This window comes from Chlorocebus sabaeus, chromosome 5 (assembly GCF_047675955.1).
Source record: "Chlorocebus sabaeus isolate Y175 chromosome 5, mChlSab1.0.hap1, whole genome shotgun sequence".
In the NCBI taxonomy this organism is placed as follows: domain Eukaryota; kingdom Metazoa; phylum Chordata; class Mammalia; order Primates; family Cercopithecidae; genus Chlorocebus; species Chlorocebus sabaeus.
The window spans coordinates 72,220,659-72,245,676 of NC_132908.1; the positions used below are offsets into that span (position 1 = coordinate 72,220,659).

The 25,018-nt window shown below is 45.6% G+C and overlaps 1 protein-coding gene and 1 long non-coding RNA gene across 2 annotated transcripts; both read left to right on the forward strand.

Moving 5' to 3' along the window:
• The first annotated feature begins 9,659 nt into the window (after positions 1-9,659).
• On the forward strand, positions 9,660-21,013 carry GABARAPL2 (GABA type A receptor associated protein like 2). Its single transcript, XM_007994099.3, has 4 exons — positions 9,660-9,826; positions 10,157-10,212; positions 11,348-11,520; positions 20,411-21,013. Exons 1-4 carry the CDS (start codon positions 9,793-9,795, stop codon positions 20,499-20,501), a joined length of 354 nt encoding a protein of 117 aa, XP_007992290.1. The 5' UTR covers positions 9,660-9,792; the 3' UTR covers positions 20,502-21,013.
• Positions 21,014-22,265: 1,252 nt separating this feature from the next.
• LOC140711697 (uncharacterized) lies at positions 22,266-24,065 on the forward strand. Its single transcript, XR_012092980.1, has 2 exons — positions 22,266-22,345; positions 23,893-24,065. It is a non-coding gene; the product is annotated as an uncharacterized lncRNA (long non-coding RNA).
• Positions 24,066-25,018: the final 953 nt, after the last annotated feature.

A 25,018-nucleotide genomic window follows, 5' to 3' on the forward strand; every position in this document is an offset into this window, starting at 1 on the left:
CTCTGATGCACTTCGTTAACCCTGTGTTGGGTACAAGCTCAGCGGTGAGTTTTATAGGAAGCTGTGGTCCTCCCCAGAGATCACTGGCTTATTGCTTTATTGAATGCTTACACCCCCCACCGCCCCCAACCATATTTCAAACATGGTAGAAGGACTTTAAAAAAAAACCAACAACAACTATGGTCCACAGCCAAGTTCTTCATCAAATGGCCCTGAATGGCTGGGCACAGTGGCTCATGCCTGTAATCTCAACACTTTGGGAGGCCAAGTTGGGCCGATCACCTGAGGTCTGGAGTTCAAGACCAGTCTGACCAACATGGTGAAACCTCATCTCTACTAAAAATACAAAAATTGGCCGGGAGCGGTGGCTCACGCCTATAATCCCAGCACTTTGGGAGGCCCAGGTGGGTGGATCACGAGGTCAGGAAATCAAGACCATCCTGGCTGACACAGTGAAACCCCATCTGTACTAAAAATACAAAAAAATTAGCTGGGCATGGTGGCAGGTGCCTGTGGTCCCAGCTACTCGGGAGGCTGAGGCAGGAGAATGGCGTGAACCCGGGAGATGGAGGTTGCAGTGAGCTGAGATCACGCCACTGCACTGCAGCCTGGGCGACACAGAGAGACTCCGTGTCACAGAAAAAAAAAAATTATCCAGGCATGGTGGCAGGCACTGGTAATCCCAGCTATTCTGGAGGCTGAGACGGGAGAATCACTTGAACCCGGGAGGGGGAGATTACAGTGAGCGGAGATCACGCCATTGGACTCCAGCCTGGGTGACAGCGAGACTCCATCTCAAACAACAACAATAACAACAACAACAAAAAGGTCCTAAGTGGCTGAGCATAGTGGCTTATGCCTGTAGGTCCAGTTACTCAGGAGGCCTGGGTAGGAGGAAGCCTTGAGCCCAGGAGGCTGCAGTGAGCCATGACTGCACCACTGTGCTCCAGGCTGGGAGACAGAAGGAGACCTTGTCTCTAAAAAAATAAATACAAAATATTTAAATACAAGTAAATTTGTTAAAGGGTCAGAAAAGTGACATTTAATCAGAAAGACATGATAAGTTTTGTGTTTTGGAAAAGTCTCTCTAATGACAGCATGTCATTAGAGTAAACCAAAATGTATCGGAGACAAGTCTCAATCAACTTAGACATTTATTTTGCCAAGGTTAAGGACATGCCTGTGATACAGCCCCAGGAGGTCCGGATGACATATACCCAAGGTGGACAGGCTATAACTTGAATTTATACATTTAGGGAGACATAAGACATCAATCAATACATGTAAGATGTACATTGGTTCAGTACTGGAAAATGAGACAACTGTAGGTGGGGTGGGGCTTCCAGACCACAGAATTGGCAGATTCACAGATTTTTCTAATTGGCAGCTGGTTATTATCAAAAGACCTGGAATCAATAGAAAGGAATGTGTGGGTTTGTGGGCAGGTCACAGTGGCTCACGCCTGTAATCCCAGCACTTCGGGAAGCCAAGGCAGGCAGATCACTTGAGGTCAGGAGTTCGAGACCAGCCTGGCCAACATGGTGAAACCCTGTCTCTACCAAAAAAAAAAAAAAAAAAGTTAGCCGCATCTGGTGGCATGCACCTGTAATCCCAGCTACTTGGGAGGCTGACGCAGGAGAATTGCTTGAACCTGGGAGGCGGCAGCTGCAGTGAGCTGAGATCAATGCCACTGCACTCCAGTCTGGGTGACAGAGCGAGATTCCATCTCAAAAAAACAAAAACAAAAAACAATAAGGGGTTGTGGAGTCCAATATTTTATCATGCAAATGAAGCCCCCAGGCTTCAGAGAGAGAGCAGATTGTAAATGTTTCTTATCAGACTTTAAGAGTCTGTTCTATTAATATCAGTCTTAAGATCTGTGTGTTGATGTTAATACTCGTCAGCTGGGTCTGAATGCCAAAAAGAGGAGGGTATAATGAGTTACGTCTGACTCCCCACTTCCCATCATGGCCAGAACTAGTTTTTCAGGTTAACTTTGGAATGCCCTTGGCTGAGAGGAGGGTTCCATTCAGATGGTTGGGAGCTTAGAATTTTGTTTTTGGTTTACAATATACCAGGATAAGGTCACTGAGAGGTGAGGAAAAACAGAAGTCTGGGAGACCAATCAAGAGGCTGTTGAGGACAGGTGCAGTGGCTCATCTTAGCACTTTCATCAGAGGTGTTTGAACCAGAGCAACTGCAGCTTGAATAGGGGCTGGGTAAAATAAGGCTGGGACCTACTGGGCTGTCTTCCCAGGAGGTTAGGCATTCTTAGTCACAGTATGAGCTAGGCGGATGGCACAAGATACAGATCACAGAGACCCTGTGGATAAAACAGGATGCAGTTAAAAAGAAGCCAGCCAAGGCTGGGTGTGGTGGCTCATGCATGAAACCCCATCTCTACTAAAAATACAAAAATTAGCTGGGCATGGTGGCGGGCACCTGTAGTTTCAGCTACTCTAGAGGCTGAGGTGGGAGAATCACTTGAACCCGGGAGGCGGAGGTTGCAGTGAGCCAAGATCACGCCAGTGCACTCCAGCCTGGGTGATACGAACGAAACTCTGTCTCAAAAATAAAAAAGAAAAAAGAAAAAAGAAAAAAGAAAAAAAGCCAGTCAAAAGCCACCAAAACCAAGATGGCCCTGAATGTAACCTCTGGTCATCCTCACTGCTCATGATACGCTCACTGTAATGCACTGGCATGCTAAAAGATACTCCCACTGGTGCATAACAGTTTACAAATGCCATGGCAATGTATGGAAGTTACCCTATATAGTCTAAAAAGGGGAGGGACCGTCAGTTCCGGGGAAATCTCTGCCCCTTTCCTGGAAAACTCATGAATAATCTACCCTTTGTTTAGCATATGGATCAAGAAATAACTATAGGTTTACTCAGTCAAGTAGCCCATACTGCTGCTCTGTCTATGAAATGGTCATTTTTTTTTACTCTGTGGACTTGCACCAAATTCTTTTTTGCATGAGATCCAGGAACCTTTTCTTGGGGGTCTGGATTGGGACCCCTTTCCAGTAACACTTTGGGATGCCAAGACAGGAGGACTGCTTGAGCCCAAGAGTTAGAGGTTGTAGTAAGCTGTGACAGCACCACTGCACTCTAGCCTGGGTGACAGAGCGAGACTCTGTCTAAAGAAAGGAAAAAAAAAAAAAAAAGCCCTGAAGGATCACATTGCAGTGTCGGGAGATGGTGTGAGGTTTGTGCTGAGTGGAGTCCAGTACTTGTTGCCACTACTTTGAAAGCAACCTCGAAGTGACTTTTAGACGAAGGGAATAGCTGACATCCTAACAACACAGACTTAATAGAGAGGTCAGGACCGCCCATTTGGGAAAACCATCCCAGGGTCCTTACTACAGTCCAAGATGACATCATCAGTCATAAAATGCTTTTCAAATATCAGGTTCAATACCACTTGTTCTTGATTAAAAGCTTTTCTGGGTTGGCAATGTAGTTTGTTGTTGTTGTTGTTGTTTTTATGCAGGGTCTCCCTCTGTCTACCTCCTGGGCTCAAGTACTTCTCCTACCTCAGCCTCCTGAACAGCTGAGGCCACTGTGCCCAGCTAATTTAAAAAAAAAAATTTGGGCCGGGCGCGGTATGACCCAGGACTTTGGGAGGCCAAGGCAGGCGGATCATGAAGTCAGGAGATCAAGACCATCTAGCTAACACGGTGAAAACCCATCTCTACTAAAAATACAAAAAATTAGCCAGCTTGGTGGCGGGCGCTTGTGGTCCCAGCTACACGGGAGGCTGAAGCAGTAGAATGGCGTGAACCTGGGAGGCGGAGCTTGCAGTGAGCCGAAATCACGCCACTGCACTCCAGCCTGGGCGACAGAGCGAGACTCCGTCTCAAAAAAAAAAAAAGAAAAAAAAAATTTTGGCTGAGGCAGGAGAATCGCTTGAACCCGGGAGGTAGAGGTTGCAGTGAGCTGAGATCATGCCACTGCACTCCAGCTCAGGTGATTACATCTAGAAAAAAAATTTTTTTTAAAGTGACAAAGTCTTGCCATGTTGCCCAGGCTGGTCTCCAACTCCTGGGCTCAAGTATCCTTCTGCCTTGACCCCCCAGTGTGCTGGGATTACAGGTGTGAGCCACTGTACCTGGCCTCAACATAGTTTTTTGTTTGTTTGTGTTTTTTTGGTGGAGGTGGGATTTTGCCATGTTGCCCAGCTTGGCAGGTTGATCTCATACTTGGGGGCTCAAGAGATCCACCTGCCTTGGCCTCCTGAAGTGCTGGGACCACCACGCTTGGCCTCAACATAGTTCTTAAATACAGCAATTGTTAGGGTTAAATCTATGGTTTGATTCTGACATAGTATATTTATGCTTTAAGTGGATGACTTTCTTTTATTTTGAGATGGAGTTTCAGTCTTGTTGCCCAGGCTTGAGTGCAATGGTGCGATCTCGGCTCACCGCAACCTCTGCCTCCCAGGTTCAAGCGATTCTCCTCTCTCAGTCTCCTGAGTAGCTCAGATTACAGGTACCTGCCACCACGCCCAGATAATTTTTTTGTATTTTTAGTAGAGATGGGGTTTCACCATGTTGGCCAGGCTGGTCTCAAACTCCTGACCTCATGATTCACCCGCCTCAGCCTCCCAAAGTGCTGGGATTACAAGCGTGAGTCACCATGCCCAGCTGACTTTCATTTATTTATATAACCACAGGGGTCTTCTAGAGTAGATGGATCTAGGGTTGACTCCTGAGAGTCACTCTCCTGTGATGAAGGAAGTGTTTGCCTCCAAAGTTCCTTCTTTCAATGGAATGAAACAGATACTGTACCAGAGTCACTTCTGAAACAGAAGAAGGTGACTACTAAGAATTTAGGTGTACGAAGTGCTTCAGCCTTCCCTGAGATGCCATGAACTTTGCAAAAGCATTTAGTAATAATGGATACTATTTACCCTTTGCTTCCATGGTTTGAGAAAGCTAGTTTTGTAGTTTTATTTCAATTCCTTAAGAGAAAGTATAGATTTAAAAATCCTGAAGATCTGTGTATATGTGTCATGTCCATACACCCATGACTGATAACTTCTCAGTTTCCACTTCCACAATGTTCTTTTGTTTCATACAATTTATTTGTGAGGACAAAAACAGTCATCCTCTTAAAACTGCACTTTTTTTTTTTTTTTTTTTTTGAGATGGAATCTTGCTCTGTTGCCCAGGCTGGAGTGCAGTGGCGCGATCTTGACTCACTGCAACCTCCGCCTCCTGGATTCAAGCAATTCTCCTGCCTCAGACTCCTGAGTAGCTGAGATTACAGGTGCTCACCACCTGCCTGGCTAATTTTTTTTTTTTTTTTTTTTTGTATTTTTAGTAGAGACAGGGTTTCACCATGTTGGTCAGGCTGATCTCGAACTCCTGACCTTGTGATCTGCCCGCCTCGGCCTCCTAAAGTGCTGGGATTACAGGCGTGAGCCACCGCGCCTGGCCACAGTTTTTTTTTTTTTTTCCTTGAGATAGAGTTTCACCCTGTCGCTCAGGCTGGAGTGCAGTGGCACTATCTTGGCTCACTGCCACCTCCATCTCCTCGGCTCAGGCGATTCTTGTTCCTGCAGCCTCTTGAGTAGCTGGGACCACAGGTGCATGCCACCATGCCTGGCTAATTTTTGCATTTTCAGTAAAGATGGGGTTTCACCATCTTGGCCAGTCTGGTCTAGAACTCCTGGCCTGAGGGGATCCACCTGCCTCAGCCTCCCAGAGTGCTGGGATTACAGGCCTGCCTCAGCCTCCCAGAGTGCTGGGATTACAGGCATGAGCCACTGCACCCAGCTCCAAATTGCACATTTTAATCATGTTTCTCTCTCATTTATAGGAGCTCCTATTCAGGGTCTCTTGAATTAGGTTAAAACTTCTGAATGTTTGCTTCAAAGCTTTCCAACATTTTATTTACTTATCTACACTGATTTTCTGTTCCCTCTTCCAACCCCAGTCTTTGTTTTTATCTGGAAAGGAAACATTTACTCATTGAAAAATGTACCCCTCTCTCTACATCAGAAGATTCACATTCTCTGTGAAGTCTTTCTTGTTAATTCTCACTTGGCTTTGTGCTGGCCCCTATTGCCCTAACAATGCCTCAGTGTCCATGTTCACATACCTCTCCAACATTTGAAATTCATTTTGTGTTTTATAGATTTGTTAATGTGTAATTACATTGCATATATTCATTATCCTATTTCTTCTCCTGACTTGAACCTCCTCAACTAACCACCCCCTCAAGGAAGGCATCCAGTGTCCTTAGAACATTCCATAGCTAAATACAATGACCCAATGTGTAAAGAAGGTGGTACATATCATCAAGGTGGATGAAATAAGTCAATTAGAATATTGAACCGGGAAAAGACACTAAGAAAGTAGGTAAGGATGGAAGACCAAAATGCATTGCACATCATCGAGACTATCAGGAGACATGTCTATGAATTGGTATGCAGTGAAATTTTCCCCTAAGAAGTGTTTTTAGCTCTTTCACATGCAAGACAATATACATATATCTTAGACTAGGACACAATGACCAGCTCTGTAAAGGGAAGCAGGGGTGTTGAGTCCAATTTCTAACTCCTCCACTGGTTCACTGACTAGGAGATGGTGAGCAACCATCTTCATTCTTCAGTGTTTAATTCTATTTGCAAAATAGGTATTTTCTTTTTTTTTGAGACAGAGTTTCACTCTTGTTGCCCAAGCTGGAGTGCAATGGCGTGATCTCGGCTCACTGCAACCTCTGCCTCCCAAGTACAAGCAATTCTCCTGTCTCAGCCTCCCAAGTAGCTGGGATTACAGGCATGTGCCACCACACCTGGCTAACTGTTTTGTATTTAGCAGAGATGGGGTTTCACCACGTTAGGCTGGTCATGAACTCCTGATTTCAGGTGATCCACCTGCCTTGGTCTCCCAAAGTGCCAGGATTACAGGCATGTGCCACTGCGTCCGCCCAGGTATTTTCATTTTTAAACTCACTGTCTACCTACTCTTACCCAGTTTAATAGCTTGAAATATTTCTAAATTTGAGACTCATAGCACCATTCGCCAACTCTACATCTTCACTTGGGTGTGTCTCCTGGACATCTCATATTTAATATGTCTAAAACCAAACTCTTGTTTTTCACTCCCCAAGCTGACTCCATCCTATTTCAGTAAATGGCAATTCCATCCTTCCAAAAACCTTGATTTTGATCTGTCCCTCATATCTTACATCCAATCTATCAGCAAATGTTACCAGTTTTACCTTCAAAATATATCCAGAATACAACTGCTTCCCATCACCTCCCTAGACCCCACCTTGGCCTAAGCCAATATCATCTTTCACTAGGATTATCACAATAGCCTCTCGACTATTTCCCTGCTTCCACCCTCAGCGCCTACAGTCTACTAAGCTAGCCTTTTGAAAAGGAAAGGCAGATTGTGTTACATCTCTGCTTAAACCCCTACACTGACTTCTCATCTCATTCTGAATAAAATCCAAAGCTCTTTGCATGGAATTCAAAGCTCAACACAGTTTTGTTCTAGATCTCTTTGAATTTGTCTCATAACACACTCTCCTCTCTCATTTATTCAGCTCCAGCCACAGGGGTTCCCTAGAATATGCCAGCCACTTTATCTAATTAGCATTCCATCCCACCACACTCTAGTCACCTACTCTGCTTTATTTTTCTAAACAGCACCTATCATTACCTAACATATTTATTTTTTGTCTTGTCCCACTAGAATATGTCAGGGGGACAAGAATATCTCATGCTCCCACCCATAAGAACAGGGGTGTCATCTGTCTTCTTCACTGTTTTTCCCCAGCACCTAGCACAGAGCTTTTGAATGTAACAACAGTAATTTCTAAGTAGGAAATTCAAAGGCTTTTTTCACTTCATTACAAACAAACAAACAAACAAACGCAGTGGCTCACACCTGTAATCCTAGCACTTTGGGAGGCCAAAGTGGGCAAATCACTTTCTTGAGGTGAGAAGTTCAAGACCAGCCTGGTCAACAGGGCAAAACCCCATCTCTACCAAAAATACAAAAATTAGCTGGGTGTGGTGGTGAGTCCCTGTAGTCCCAGTTACTCGGGAGGCTGAGGCAGGAGAATCGCTTGAACCCAGGAGGCAGACTGTAGTAAGCTGAGATTGTACCACTGAATTCCAGCCTGGGTGACAGAGCAAGACTCTGTCTCAAAAACAAAAACAAAAACAAAACAAAAACAAAGAAACAAACAAAAAAACTGTTCTAGTTGCTCAGACACACAGTCTTAAAATAACAAAAATACTTTTAGAATGAAGCTAGATTCCACAACATCGATCAGGAATTTCCAGTGTAGGAAATGATGAACTACCATGTTCAAACATACAGGCTTTACAGGTGCATCAGAATCACAAGCACATGGCAGAGTTCATGTGCCCAATTAAGTGAACATTCTTGCTACATGTTCAGCAGCTTATAAACAGATGGTGACCCAGACCAGACTGCCTTGATGACTCTGCCTGGAAAAAAGGCATTACGTCACTGACCGGAGAATCTCAAAGCATATGTCCGGGCAGGTGACACACACGTAGCTCAGGCTATGATTGCTAAACCACTTCCACAGCCGAACGAGGAAAACCATCTCATGACCAGCTCTCAGGGGAATTCTGCGAGTCTGACAGTCACCTCTAACTCCTCTGCCAGCTAAGATTAAGGGGTCTGTGATCAGTGATGTTACACTCCTCAAATGTGCATTTTTTTTTTTTTTTTTTTTTTGAGGCAGAGTCTTGCTCTGTTGCCCAGGCTGGAGTGCAGTGGTGTGATCTTGGCTCACTGCAATCTCCACCTCTCTGGTTCAAATGATTCTCCTGCCTCAGCCTCCCGAGGAGCTGGGACTACAGGCGCCCGCCACCATGTCTGGCTAATTTTTGGGGTTTCACTACGTTGGCCAGGTTGGTCTCCAACTCCTGACCTCAGGTGATCCACCCGCGTCGACCTCCCAAAGTGTTGGGATTACATGCGTGAGCTACCGCGCCCCGCCTCAAATGTGCATTTGTGATACCTTTTCGTAAACGTTTATTCAAATATTTATTCACGAATAAAGGAAGAAAATGGGATTTGTTTAAATTCAATTTCTAGGTCCAAGGCAACCTATTACAGCTGTCCCTAATACTGGACCTCCGGGTTGTCCTCAGTGCCGCCTCCTACAGTGTCCTCAAACACCACCCCTACCATACTGAGCCCCCAACCTGTCACCCCTCCGAGCAATACTCCCCAACTGTCAACGCCCTAAACAGCTCCTTTGTTATCGCCAAGCACTAGAAACCCCTCATGTCATTCTTACCCCTAAAGACTCGTTCTTGTCACCAATTCCCCATTCAGACTTTCCCTATGAACCGCTCTAAGAGCTCTCAACTATTAGCCACACCCCCAAACAGCCCTCAGTAAGAGCCCTACACTATCAGCCAGACGTTTCCCGCCACCAAAGCTCCCGAGACTCCACTCCTGTCACCAGTTCCCCGAACATTCCTTCCTGGGGTAGCAGATACTGCTCACAGATGTCCCCGTAACCAACTTCATCACCTCCGTAGCCCAGGAGCCTTCGAAGGGGCCATCCACGGCCCCGCCCCTTTACGTGCGGCCCGGCCCCTTGGCGCGGCGTCCTGGCAAATAGCGCCGGAAGCCCCGCCCCCGACCGGTTGCTAGGCTCCGACAGCCGGAAGTCCCGCCTGCCGTGTAGTCGCCGCCGTAGCTGCCGCTGCTGCCGTCGTTGTTGTTGTGGTCGGTTCGCTGAGCTCCGCGGCTCCGAGAGCCGGTTCCGTCCCTTTCCCGCCGCCGCCATGAAGTGGATGTTCAAAGAGGACCACTCGCTGGGTAAGCACTTGGCCGTCGGCCCGGCTGCTGGGGGCCGGGGCGGCGGGTGGGCCCCCTCCCCCACTGGGGCGGCCCTGGTTCGGGTGGAGTGGGGCGGATGCCCTGCTCCGGTCTCGAGTCGCCTAGGCCCTGGTGCCTGGGGCAGCCGCCTCCTGACCCCGTGTCACCCTCCGCGGGCCCTGCTGGGAGCAGTAGGGGACAGGACCGCGGCCGCAGGGACGCCGGAACCAGGGCCTGGGCTGTGCGCAGGGCGCAAGAGGAGGAGGGCCGGGGGCCGGAAACCGACCGGGGGGCAGGCGCAGCCGTCAGTCCTGTTTGTTTCTCCCACAGAACACAGATGCGTGGAGTCCGCGAAGATTCGAGCGAAATATCCCGACAGGGTTCCGGTGAGTGTTTGGACTCTCCGCCCCCTCACCTCGCTGTCACCTCTGTCGTCTGGGACCCGTAACAGGCCCCAGGCCATTCAACAGTTGACAAGTTGAGATTCCAGTCCCAGTTAATAGTAACTGACAGGCCAGAACGGGATGAGGCGTCCCAGGGCCGGGGCGTGAGGGGCTCGGGCTGGTGCTGTTCAGGGTGCCTCAGTGCTGAATCTCCCGATCTAGGCCAGCGAGCCGTCTGCAGCCTCGGGGCTCCCTGGCCAATTATGTAAGGAACGATGTTCTAGGACAGGGCAACAGGTCACTGCCACTTTTGGGAATGGTGGTGGAGGGAGACTGTCACTTTGGTCTTGGAAGTGGTACTTGAGTCTCAGGACGTTCATCTTTTACTTTGAGCCTCCATCTTTACCTACCTTCTAGCTCTGTTACCTCACCTTGACCCTGTCATCCTTGCCTGACCAAAATAATGTGAAAAGCCGCTGAAAACCCTTCTGCCATGTTTTCTTCTTAGTCAATAATAAATATGATGTTATATTTCTTCCATGGTTGGGGAGACAGTTTTGTAATCCTTATTAATTTTTAATGGACATTAAGGCCTGTTATTGTAGCTCTTTGCTTGTGAATAATTCGTCTCAGGAAAGGAGTAGGAGGGACGGATTTGAAACTTGTTCAGAGAGGAGCAACAGGCCAAATGAAGAGCTTGGTTCTTGGCTGGCTGAAATTCCAGTTATTCCCATTAGTCCATCCGTTCTTGTCTCCTGTGTTCCTTGGGAACACAGTCGTGTTTCCTGTAGTGTGAAGGTGGATTCATTCTGGGGTCCTAGAGTAACGGACCATGGATGAAATCCTCCCCAGATACTCTTAGGTCTGCCCAGATAAAATGTGGAAAAGCTTAGCAGTAAGGGCTACATTTCTCTTACATAATTGACCACAGAAAAGCACTTACCGTTTCCCTATAACACATTTATATCAATTCTTAACCTCCAGAGCGTGTGGTTTATTAAGCCAAAGACGTATTTTCTCCTGCTATGCAGTTTCCCACCCACCTCCTTGCCCACACTCTGTTCGTCAGCTCCTCAGCCATGTGAGGCCAGAGCCTCCCTTTAGGAAACGCAGTCCTGACCTCTCTTTACTTTCCCAGGTGATTGTGGAAAAGGTCTCAGGCTCTCAGATTGTTGACATTGACAAACGGAAGTACTTGGTTCCATCTGATATCACTGTGGCTCAGTTCATGTGGATCATCAGGAAAAGGATCCAGCTTCCTTCTGAAAAGGCGATCTTCCTGTTTGTGGATAAGACAGTCCCACAGTCCAGGTGAGAGGTGTTTACTAGCTGGGCCCTCTGGTATTAGACATCTGGTTGGCTGCTTACGAACCTCCAAACCTTTAGAAGTCTGAAAACTCTTAGGGGTCCTGACTAGAAATCTGTATTTTGTGCTCCCTGACATCAGGGGCTCCAGGAAAATAATGGCTGCAATACATAAGAGTGCATTTTGGATTCAGAAAATAGAACAAGGCCTGGACTTTAAAAAAAATGATGAAACTCAGCCTAACATCTCCAAGAATCTTTTAAAACAGTTGAGAACTTATTTAGGCTTAAGCTATAGGTAGAACTGAGGCCGGAAATGAGGTTTTCTTTCCCGAAGGCAGTCCTGGCACGCTCCTCCACTGGGAGCCTGTGGGCCCTGCTGAGGCTCACTCAGTTAATCATCCAGTTTGCTTGCTTCCAAACTTGGTCAACTCTTTGACATTGTAAGTGTCTATAGCTGCCTGATCCTCAAGTATGACAAAATGCTGCACAGTAAAGGGCTCTGAAGTCTTTTTATAGACTTGTACCTCCCTTGCTAGCACCTGCTTTGACTGTCAGACTATTGTGCTGCCTGGAAGCAGTCTTTGGGACTGTAACTTGTGGCCTGAATGTAGGCAGAGGCATTAGAATTCCCTTTTTCTGTGTATTTGATAGCCCAGCTTTAGTCCCCTGTGGAAAGAGGAAAATGGAGGGGCTCCGTCTAACATCCTAGTCAGTCCTTTCCCATTACTGAGTGGGCAGTTTTAGGCCCTGATCCAGATTCTGGCTCCCACCTCTCCCCTGAGTGTGAGTTCCTGGCCACATCTTATCTTAGTGACCCAATGTAGGTTTCATATACCACCCCCAGAAGTAATACTTCTAAAAGTGAAGGCTTTCAGAAGCCCTGGGAACTAGCCCAATGTTGCCCACATAGGTTCCTGTTGAAAATCCTTGAAGACTCCAGAAGAGGCCTCTGCCAAATTCCAGTTACTTACTTCTGTTAAAGGTGGAAAGCTCTGGCTATTTTTTGGTCTGATTTCCTCTTTCCCAGTGTCCTCCACCTCCACTTCCTGGTGTCTGATAGAAAGGCAGGGGAGAAATGGAAGCTCCCTCCCTAAGGCCAGCATTCAACCTGAGGAGACAGCCCAGGGCCTGCCCACTGGACACCATTGGTCTGCCACAGCTGTAGCTCTGGAAGCTGTGGTGTTGCTTGAGGTGATCTTGTCACCCATAGGGCTATTCCAACCTTCCTTCCCAGGCCTCTGGGCTGTGTCTTCACCAGGGGAGGAAGCCTTGGGCATCCGTGGTTACCCTGGGCTTTCCTTAAGGTGTTTGGGGAGGTAATCTTCTTTCATAACATCTGCAACTTCTGCAGAGTCTTGGTGACCCTGTGTTTCCTACTTCCCGGAGGTGGTGGCTCAGTGGGAGAAAGTAAGTGACTAGGACCTATGGCATTGAGTTTATTTTCCTCAATTCTGATTCTCTGGTTCTTCTCAAAGGAAATGAAGCAGGTTTCTGGAGACCTTCAGATTACTCAGATGGCTCCACAGTAATCTGGCAATTAAAATGGCTACAGGTCTTATCAACTTCCCCTCCCCCATTATCCCTGAGATAGAAATAGAATTGAAAATGAAAAATGATTTTTCAGGGCAGCAGAGACTGCTTCAACCCATTTTCTCTCCAAGTCCCGTTTTTCTTTCCAGTGTGGTGAGAATCAACCCTAAAGCAGATTACACTAGAAACTCAAGTCAGGATTTTAGGGCTGAGTAACCAGAAATCCAAGTCCTGACCCTTCAGGATTTAGTCACCAACTAGGACCCTTTTGCCCAGGCTGTCAGCTCTTTTGGCCCCAGTTAATGACTGTCACCCTACACTTAATGCAGCTGTTCATTTTGGGGCTTTATTCTCAGAAAAAATTTTTTTTTGAGACAGAGTCTCACTCTGTTGCCCAGGTTGGAGTGCAGTGGTGCAATCTCAGCTCACTGCAATCTCTGCCTCCTAGGATCAAGTGATCCTCCCACCTCAGACTCCCTAAGAACTGGGATGGGACCACAGGTGCGTGCCACCACACCGGGCTAAAAATATAAATTTGTTTCTAAACAAAAGAGGCTTGTGACATCATTGGGCTTTATGCAAATGTAAATCAGCCATAAACATAAACAAAAAGTGCCACAGGGTCCTTCCTAAAGCTGGCTATGATTCAGCTTCACCATCTCCTCCCAAGACAATTTGCAGCCTCTTCCTCAGGTCTTTTCAGCCTCCTTAGGGAAGCATGGAGCCTCTCTTAACCTTCATGCAGTGCTTGCTGGCTTCAAAGAGTGGCTGGGGAAATTAGAGAAGGGACGAATTCAAGCCTGCAGGAGCCCTCCCTCTCCGATGACTGACTGGTCTGCATGAAGATCAATTATGTCTGAGGCTGAAGGGGAGTAAGTTCTCAGTTATTTCTGCCTTGGAGTGGAAAACAGGCGGTCACCATGTAAAGTGTCATGATTTTTATTTAGAGTAGTTAGTATTAAATATTGATTCTATAAATAGAGACAGAGGCAAGTCCCTAAGTTTTACTTCCTAAATTTAAGTTCTTGTTTCATTTAAAGAAAAGGGAATCACAATGGCCTTTTCCCATTTAGCGTTGGAAAGTTGAACTCTCTGCTTAGGTGCCTGCATCAAGAATCAGGCCAAAAACGGAAGGGGAACCATGCCTTTGTTCAGACACAACTTCAGAAAAAACATCAATGTACAGGTTTCCTACTCATGACCTTAGAGGGGAACTCAGACCTGGTAGTCAATGGTCTTTGGTCTTTGTTTATTTAGAACATAGATAAGAGTCTTGTTAATCCCCTGTTTAAAATAGAAACAGGAGTATATCATTAAATAAAATATCTCTAAGATACTATTTTTTGTTGTTGTTGAGACGAGCTCTTGCTCTGTCACCCTGGCTGGAGTGCAGTGACACAGTCTTAGCTCACTGCAGCCTTGAACTCCTGGGCTTGAGCAGTCCTCCCACCTCACCGGGTTGGTCTCAAACTCCTGGCTACAGGTGATCCTCCTGCCTTGGCCTCCCAGAGTGCTGGAATTATGGGTGTTACCCACCACACCTGGCCAGATATTATAATTTGACATTGGGAAACCTGTGCTGTTTAAGAATATGGTGTTTATTTGCTTCTAGATCTTAAAGAGATCTTCAGTAAAAGGAAGCTGTGATGTCTTGGAAATGAAAAGTGATTATCAGGGCAACGGAGACTGCTTCAAAGCCATTTTCTCTCCAAGTCCCATTTGCCTTTCCAATCTGCTGAGAATCCACCCTAAAGCAGCTTATACCAGTAACCCAAGTCAGGGTTTTAGGACAGAGTAACAAGAAATCCAAGTCCTGACCCTTCAGATCCCAATTAATGACTTCACCCCACACTTACTCATCCTTTATTTAGAAATGTGCTTAAAGCACTTGGATCATTTCTGGGTAAATACTTCTTTAAGGACAGGACCTTTTTTTTTTTTTTTTTTTTTTTTTTTTTGAGATGGAGTTTCACTCATGTTGCCCAGGCTAGAGTGCAGTGGCACCATCTTGGCTTACTGGAACCTCTGCCTCCCAGCTTCAAGCGATTCTCCTGCCTCAGCCCCCGAGTAGCTGGGATTACAGGCGACCACCACCATGCCTGGCTAATTTTTTTTTTATTTTTAGTAGAGATGGGGTCTCTACTAAATACAATATGGGGTCTCACCATATTGACCAGGCTGGTCTCTAACTCCTGACCTCAGGTGATCTGCTGACCTTGGCCTCCCTAAGTGCTGGGATTACAAGCATGAGGCACTGCTCCCGGCCTAGTTGTTCCTTTTTATCAGATAAATATGTGCTGTCCTATGCCGGGCTTAGTGGTGGTTGCCTGTAATCCCAGCTACTCTGGAGCTGAGGCAGGAGAATCGCTTGAAGCTGAGAGGAGGAGGTTGTGGTGAGCTGAGATCGCATCACTGCACTCCAGCCTGGGCGACATGAGTGAAACTCTGTCTCAAAATCAAAACAAAAAAAGGAACAACAACCAGTGGTTAATCTTTGTATTTTAGAATCTTGGGGAGCATCAGGGCCTTATTAACTTTGACTGTGAAGCTAGTGCCTCTCCAGGATTGATAGTAGTGGTCATTGCCCTTCCACCTCCTACCACCTATCCTGCCCTGCTGGAGAAGAGATAATCCAAGGTCCAGTGGAAGCACATGGGCTCCAAAGCAGATGGGTGCCCAGGTGTGCTCATCATCCCAGCCAATTCATGAGTCAATGTAGACCCCACAGCCTCCATGAGCTGCCCTTGGTTGGGGTGAACGTAGGTTCTCTAGGGATTGGGCATCCACACAGTTCTAGGTCAGCCTCTCCCAATGCATAGAGCTGTTGAGTAGCATAAACTGATGTCTGTCTAGAGTCACATGGCCATTCCTGATGTGGATCCTGCTGTAACTTTCCCTTTTTTATTGCACAGTTTCTCCACTGGAGAAATGGTTTTGCCTGGATCTATGTCCGTCAGTGGAGGGGTTGGGGAGAAGGCTTTAGGGGCAGTTTAAGTTCATTTTCACACAGTACTTCAGGGTCCCACTTCACCTGAGATTCGCTCCATAGCTTGAATCTACCGCTGGCTTTACCCATTTCTTTCCTCGCCAGACTCAGAGCTTGGAAGGTGGCAGTGCCTCTGTACTCAGAGCAGCATCTTTCTCAGATGAATGCATGTGATACTTGATGCCACAGGGTGTGCATTTGTGTTAGGGACTGGAGGCCATCTTCAGGTGTTTTCTACAGCCACCTCCCAGCAACTTAGGCAGCAAGGCTTGGAGCTGCAGTGCTGCTTGTGAGTTGTCAGGGCATCCAGCAAGCCTGTGCAGCTTAGCTGGATAGATGCATTAGAGCTGCCTCCGTGCTTCAGGATCCTCAGGCATCCTAGCCTGCTCAGTGCTGTGTATAGCTCAGGCCTCCAAATTCTGAGGGAGAAGTTTATCTTCTCAGAGGTTTGTGGAATGTGTCCCAAACTGACACACCAGCCTTCTGCTGATAGACTGCCTGCTAGTGAGGGCTGCATTTTGTCTCCCTGCACTTCCATTTGAATATCCTTTTAATGGGACTTCTAAAAAATGAGTTAATTTTTTTTTAAAGTCTGTTTGTGGCCCAGCTCATTTTGGCTGCAGGCCAAGTTATTCTGACTCTGCATGTATGCAGTCCGATCCCATAAGTGCTGTTTTCAAATCAGTCTTGCTTCATGAGACCCAGTAAAGCCTCAAAATTAGATGCATGTTCAGCATTGAGCATTGTCAGTTACCAAGTTCCTTGCCCAAGGGGTATCCTGACTATAAGGACACAGTGCTACTGCCAACTAACTTTCCACATGAGGTTGTGTGTCAGAAAAGGGGAAATATTGGATTCTTAAGTCATTAGGCACTAAGGCATCTAGTTGTCAAATTACAAGATCTGAAGGAGAGAGCCCTAAGACCTTGCTACTCAGCATGTGATGCAGAGACTGGCAGCAGTCGCCTTACCTGGGAGCTTGATGTTCCGATGATTGGTACCAACATTTGTATGAGAAGCACTGTTCTAAGGAAGATCTCTGCAGAAGGTACAAGGACTCTAATGTTAGGTCATCAGAACAGATCTAGCTGTTTGGACATTTGGAGGCAGCAAACCTTGGTGGTCTCCTAGTTTTTTGACCTGGAGTGAATTTAGAATCTCTGTGCCTCAGTTTTCTTATCTATGAACTATGGATTATGGTACTATCTACTTCATAAGGTTGTTTTGAGGATAAAGAGTTAACATATGTAATGTATGAGCAGTGCTTCGCACATACACGTTGCCATTATAGTTAGGATTTTTACTGTCAGCTTCTGTAGCTACTGGGGCACTGCTTAAACAGATTGATGAACCCAAGTTTTACTTAAAAGACAATGGAATCTAAAGCCAGAAAGGAATGAAAGCCACATGATTGTGGGCCTCTTCTCCTGCCGAGTCAAGGCTCAGTGTCTCAGGACCTGCCTTCAACAGTAGCGGTCCAGTGGTCATTGTTCACCATGGATAGCATACACAGGCCTGGGGGTGGGCTGCTGGTGTTTATGAAGCTCCTCAAATGTTTCTAATGTAGCAACGGGATTTAGAATCATTGTATTAGGGCTTCTAACTTGCTAGGAAAAGAGCAGAACTTGGTCTGTTTGGGACCAAACTTGACAAAGGCACTATGGGGCGACTCTGAATTGCACACAATGTCTGCTACTGCATCTAAACCCATCTGGTAATGGCAGTGGGGAGATGTTATGACAGTTGTCATCAGGGTCACCCTGGACACTTGGACAAATGGAGTAAAGAGCTGTGGCAGTAGCTGTAGTTGTTTTCCCATTAGCCTCATTCTGAGGAGTTTCAGAGGAAAGTGGGGTTATTCTCTGGGCCTTCTCAACCACCAGGGTAAAAATCTTGGGACACTCAGCTTTTGTTCAAGCCCTTCTGCTAGTTTCTGGCTTGTCATTTCACTTCCTGGCTCGTCACTCTACTTCCTAATCACATAGCTTTTAAAGATGACCCTCCCTTCTCTCCCACAACAAAAGGTCAAGCATCTTCCTTCTCAATCTGGCTGCACATGGAATCATCTTAGGCATTTAAAAAATATACTGATGAGGCTGGGCACGGTGGCTCATGCCTGTAATCCAGCACTTTGGGAGGCAGAGGTGGGTGGATCACCTGAGCTCAGGAGTTCAAGACCAGCCTGGCCAACACGGTGAAATCCCACCTCTACTAAAAAAGAAAAAAAATAATTTAGCTGGGCATGGTGGCATGCGCCTGTAATCCCAGCTACTTGGGAGGCTAAGACATGAGACTTGCTTGAACCGGAAGGTAGGGGTTGCAGTGAGCTGAGATCCTGCCACTGTACTCCAGCCTGGGCAACAGAGCAAGACTCTGTCTTAACAAAACAAAACATAGTGATGATTTCGTTGGTCTGGGTAGCGCTTGGGCGTGGAGATGTTTTTAAAGCTCTCCAGTAAGATTCTGATGCGCAGCCAAGGCTGCGGCCCACGGCTGCAGGTGTTGTTCCTCCCTCTACCCACTGCCCCCTAAGTCCTGTCCTGGGGCAGTGCTGTCAGTAGAAACGGATGCAAGCCACGTATGTCATTTAAGCATTTTGTAGTAGCCACATTAAAAAAATAAAACCAGTTGAAATTTAACTTTTTTTTTTTTTTTTTGAGACAGTTTTGCTCTCGTTGCCCAGGCTGCAGTGCAGTGGCACGATTTTGGCCCACTGCAGCCTCCACTTCCCAGGTTCAAGCGATTCTCTTGCCTCAGCCTCCCGAGTAGCTGCGCCACCACGCCTGGCTACTTTTGTGTTTTTAGTAGAGACAGGTTTCACCATGTTGGTCAGGTTGGTCTCAAACTCCTGACCTCAGGTGATGTGCCCACCTCGGCCTCCCAAAGTGCTAGGATTACAGGCGTGAGCCACTGCGCCTGGCAGAAATTAATTTTAATGATATATTTTATTTGACCCAGTATATACATAATTTTATCATTTCAGCATGTAATCAAAATAGAGCTATTTTGCTGCATTTTGATACTAAGTCTGAAATCTTTTTTATGTTTTACACTGCACATCCCAGTTCAGATGAGCCACATTTTCAAGTGCTGAATGCAGCTAGTGGCCACTGTGTTGTAGCAGCGATACAGGACATTTCAGTCATAGCAGAAATTTTGTTGAACAGTTCTGTTCCAGGGAGTCCTTATTTTACAAATTCCAGGCTAAGAGATCCTCACAGGGAGCACCGTTTTTATTGTACAAGATGCCGATGACAGGTTGTTTCATATTCATAATCAGCCCTCCCCCACATTGTTACTTAATAATTCTCATCTACCCACACAGCCATCCGAGCTAAGCTTGCAAATGGGGCAGGAAGAATAGGAAAAAAACTCAAAACCTCCCCCTTCATAAATGTGGTATTCATCCATGTTTACATGGAGGTCCCACTCAGCTCTTGAGGAGCAAAGCAGCAGGTGGGGCAGTCACTGCTTCCTCAGGTTGAGGCCTTGGACTGCTCCTTATCTTCCCCACTGGCCCTTGGTTTATGAGTCCCCCTTTTAAGGATCTGTTGTGACCGACCTATCTGGGCTAGTGACCTCAGATGTCTTAGACTGAGCATCTTACTACTGTTTCTGGTTGACCCCTCCACTCGTGGTCTTAACACATTTGCACCTCCTCTCATCTCAGAGAGTACAGTCACGGGGCAGAGCTTGCATAGGGATCCAGGTGTTACTAGTCTTACTCTGGAGCTGGTCCAGCTCAGTTTCATGGCACAGAACTAGATTAGGTCTCCACTGTGCAGTCTGTTTTACCACTTAGGGAAAGCCAGCTTTCCTACCCACACACGTTTAGTTTGAAGACTATCTATTTTTGGAAGGTTCTTTGGGAGGTTGGGCAGGCTTCTTTGGATCCCAGATACATTTACAGCTTTTTGCATTAAGTGTGCGGAAAATAACTTCTCTTTGATGATGATGATACAGATCTTTGGGGGCACAGGGGTTTAGCTGGGGAGCTTCTATGATAATGAACCCAAACTACTCTTCCTTGCTAGGGTCCTTTACCCACACAGAGGTGAGCCTTTCAGGTTCTTCATTTTGCTTAGTTTCTTCTGTCCTCCTTGGTATTCATGTGTTAACCAGCCAAAGTCCCCTGAAGGAGCTGGCTTCTTTAAAGGATTTACTTGGGAGGATGTCAGATGGCTTTGTCTTCTATAGACTTCATTTATTTTAATCTTTTTATGGCTCCTTTCTCTTTCTTTAAAACAGGATTATAAGCACACAGCAGGTACTGACACCTGAAGTCTTTTTACTAAATTCCTATCCTCAGGCCATCCTTTTTCTCCTGAAACCTGGACTCCAATTTTCAATGATTTTTTTTTGTTTTTCTCTTTCAAGCCTAACTATGGGACAGCTTTACGAGAAGGAAAAAGATGAAGATGGATTCTTGTATGTGGCCTACAGCGGAGAGAACACTTTTGGCTTCTGAGGGCCATTGCTGGGCTAGGTGCACCGTAACTGCTTGTGTATCTTGTAAATAGCCAGCCATTTTCAGTTATTATACCAGAACCTCTTCACATAGACCTATTAGTGCATTTGTAACTGGATTTATTTCTTAATATATTGGAAGGTTTTGTTTCCTTAGATTAGTAAATTATCATACAGAGTTTTATTTTGAGTTGTTCTTTCTGTGCACTGTCCTCATGGCTATATTATCCAGGAAACTTGTCCTTCTGGAAATCATATTTAATGATATTTCTATATCAAAGTGAGGTAGGCGCGGTATTAAAGTGAAAGGGAAGGTGATACATTTATTCTGGGTTATGCTTGAAGTGTTAGATGGCTAAGTATTAAAATTATCCAAATTAAATCCTTAGCAGTCAGAACACTTGCTTCACTAGAATATGCCAACTGCCAATCATGTTGGACTGAGCTAATTTGTTCCTCTTTCTGAAACTATTAAGGTAAATAATTAACAATAAAAATTATCTCATAAAGGCATTGCACTGTGGCCATGTCCTTTATTCACCTCCTTTTGGATGGGTCAGAGAAGTGGCTCCTACATCTGGCAGGTCAGGAAGAGGGCTTGTGGAGGTCATGGCTGCACATCCTGGGACTGGGAGCCGTGGCCAGGGTCATAAGGAGAGACATTGTTTTGAATAACTAATATGTTCACATGATTGAGGTATCAGGACAATACAAAAAGGTATACACCGAGAAGGCTTGCTCCCGCCAGCTTCCTAACCACCTCTGCCCTTTATGGGAAATTACTTTTACTGACTTCTTGTTTCTTTTCAGTATTTTAAAAGTAAATAGGATAATTTAAAGGATAGTATAATAACATAGTAAAAAGGATAATTAAATATGAATACATATCCTTACTGTGTTTTTTTTTTTTTTTTTTTGAGGCAGAGTTTTGCTCTTGTCATCCAGGCCGGAGTGCAGTGGTGCAGTCTCAGCTCACTGCAACCTCCACCTCCCGGGTTCAAGCGCTTCTCCAGCCTTGCCTCCTAAATAGCTGGGATTACAGGCATGTGCCACCATGCCTAGCTAATTTTGTATTTTTAGTAGAGATGAGGTCTTACCATGTTAGCCAGGCTGGTCTCAAACTCCTGACTGCAGGTGATCCACCCACCTCAGCCTCCCAAAGTGCTGGGATTACAGGTGCCCACCACTACACCTAGCTTGTTCTTTTTCTTTTACCTTTTTTTTTTTTTTTTTTTGAGATGGCATCTCGCTCTGTCGCCCAGTGGCATGATCTCGGCTCACTGCAAGCTCTGCCTCCTGGATTCACACCACTCTTCTGCCTCAGTCTCCTGAGTAGCTGAGACTATAGGCGCCCGCCATCACGCCCGGCTAATTTATTTGTATTTTTTTTTTAGTAGAGACGGGGTTTTACCGTGTTAGCCAGGATGGTTTGGATCTCCTGACCTCGTGATCCACCTGCCTTGGCCTCCCAAAATGCTGGGATTACAGGCGTGAGCCACTGCCCCCAGCCTCTTCTTTTTCTTATACAAAGAAAACATATACTTCTACCTACATTGCTTTCTTTCATTTAACATTATATTTTAGTGATCTTTCCGTATCACTTCTGTGCATCCTTTTAATGTTCCTGCGTTCTTTAAGGTACTGCTTTCTACTCCCTTCTTCCTAAAAATCAAGATTAGATTTATCTATGCCCATGAGTTTCATTTCTCACAATTAGTATAGATGTGTAGGCTTGCTAGGACACAAATACATTGGAGAGGAAATGCTTAGTTACTTTCTTAAATCTTCTGCAGACATACTGTGTTGGTGGCTAGAGCATTACACAGACAAGAATGGAGAAACCAGGTATGTCCCAGCAGTCTAAGAACATGTAATTAAAATGACTCACACTTTCCATTGGGGAAGAAACAAAGACCTTTAACTTTATTTTACCAAATTATATAAGTAGCTCATCCAAGCTCTCTACTGATGTCACCTTTTCAACTGGGATCAGAGGAAACATTCTTAATTTGTTACAAACATCTTGTTGGGTCTTTACCAAACTTGAGCTAATAAAATCTGTTTCTCTTTGCTGATAGTTTCACACTAAAAGCAGTTAGACACTGACCTCAGAGTGAGCAAGTAAAGGGAAAGCGAGCTCTGTGTTACTAAAGAATCTTACTTGCAATGACATACTCCCAATTCAAACTGGCCTTAGCATTAAAAAGGCAGTTTATTATTTCGCCTCTCAGAGGGATGGTTCACTGGCTTGAGGTGTAGCTAGAACCAGGGATCAAATAATAACATTAAAACTCCATATCTTGGTTTCGTTTTTCTCTGTGTTCTCTCCATGTGATGGCAAAGATGGCCCCATCTTTGGAGTTGCTTAGCAACTCTAGTGGAAGGAAGAACATCTTTTCTGAGAGCACTAACAAAAGTCCCTGAGAGGTCTCTGGCCTTGCTTGGACTACCAAGCAGCCCTGCTTGGGGCAGAGAGTGGTGAACCTCTGCCTAAACATATGAACAGAAATAGGATTTTACAGAAATGGAGGAGGGGTGGCTTCCCAAAGGCATTTTGATTTATTTGTTTCACAACCACAAACCCACAAATGCAACCGAGAATAAAATAGCTAAAGAGAAGAAAACCGAAAGGCAAGTATCGCTGAAGCCAATCGTGGGTTTTTTTTGTTGTTGTTTGTTTGTTTTTTGAGACAGAGTCTTGCTGCGGTCGGCCTGGGCTGGAGTACAATGGCACAATCTCAGCTCACTGCAAACTCCACCTCCCGGGTTCCAGCAATTCTCCTGCCTCAGCCTCCCGAGTGGCTGGGATTACAGGTGCACGCCACCATGCCTGGCTAATTTTTGTATTTTTAGTAGAGACAGGGTTTCACCGTGTTGACCAGACTGGTCTTGAACTCCCGACCTCAGGTGACCCACCCATCTCAGCCTCCCAAAGTGTTGGGATTACAGGCGTGAGCCACCGTGCCCAGCTATGTTTTTATTTTAAGTAATGTATAGTTAGCACTTATTAAGCACCCTCTAGATACCAGATGATTTACATACATTATCACAATCTTCAACAAGCCACCGTAAGATAGGTAGTGAAGTTTCCACAGCCACACGACTACCGAGAGGCAGAACTGAGACACTAAGTGAAACTGAAGAAGAATGACGTGGTTGGCAATGTCAAATCATTTCGTGATGTTGTTTTTTTCTATTTATAATGTGCCTGGGAGGACTCTGGCCTTGCTTGGCCTACCAAACAGCCCCACTTGGAGCAGGGACTGGTGGGAGGGCACGGTGAAACCTTCTTAACCATGTAAATGTAGGATTATACAGAATCCTACAGAATAGGATTAACCATGCTGCATACTAGGGCACAAATACAAATAAAGTACTATCCTGTCTTCCAGGAGGTTTCCGTCTGGCGGTAAACCAACATGTAAAGAATAATAACAAAGCAGTGTTGTAAGTGCTGTAGCAGAAGTACTGGAACAGAGGCTGGAGTAGCTATCGGCTACAAAACAAACCATTGAAGAAAGCAGCACCTATTTGGAATATCAGTCAATAAAAGTGGATTTGTCAATTTTGCCTTTAAAATGTAACATCTAAGTGAAGATTTAAAAAGTTAAAAAAAAAAAAAGCACATATTCTTCCCCCAAATCCTAATCCTCAAAAACACTAGACTTGTAAAATTGTACAGATGAATTTTATCAAACTAAGGGACCCCTTTCTTAAACTGTTTCAGAGATTAGAAAATGAATAATTATATTCATTTTGAGACTTAAAATCTCAGTGTTAAAACTTTATAAAGATGGTATAAGAGAAAAAGTTACAGCTTTGTCTCATTGACATATAAAAATCATATATATATATTTAAAAGAGATGGGGTCTCACTGTTATACAGGCTGGAGTGCTGTGCCGTGATCACAGCTCACTAGCTTCAAATTTCTGGGCTCAAGTGATCCTCCCACCTCAGCCTCCTTAGTAGTGCCTGGCCCCCATGTTTAAAATATAACAGCAATGGCCTGAAAAATGAACTGGATTACCCATGACTCTATAACGGTTATATATGAAAAAACAGATTCCTATATTACACATAAATTCAAGGTGGATTAAATATCTGAATATGAGATGGCCTGGTGGCTCACACCTGTATTGCCAGCACTTTGGGAGGTTGAAGTGGAAGGATCCCTTGAGGCCAGGAGTTTGAGCCCTGGCCAATATAGTGAGACACTGTCTCTACAAAAAATTTAAGAATTAGCTGGGCCTGGTGGTGCATGCCTATAGTCCCAGCTACTCAGGAGGCTGAAGTGGGAAGCTCAAGCAATGAGCCCAAGGAGTTTAAGGTTGCAGTGAGCTATGATTGCACCACTGCACTTCAGCCTGGGTGACCCTGTTGCAAAAACAAAAACAGGCCGGGGACAGTGGCTCACACCTGTAATCCCAGCACTTGGGAGGCTGAGGTGTGTGGATCACTTGAGGTCAGGAGGTCAAGACCAGCCTGGCCAACATGGTGAAACCCTGTCTCTAGGGCGG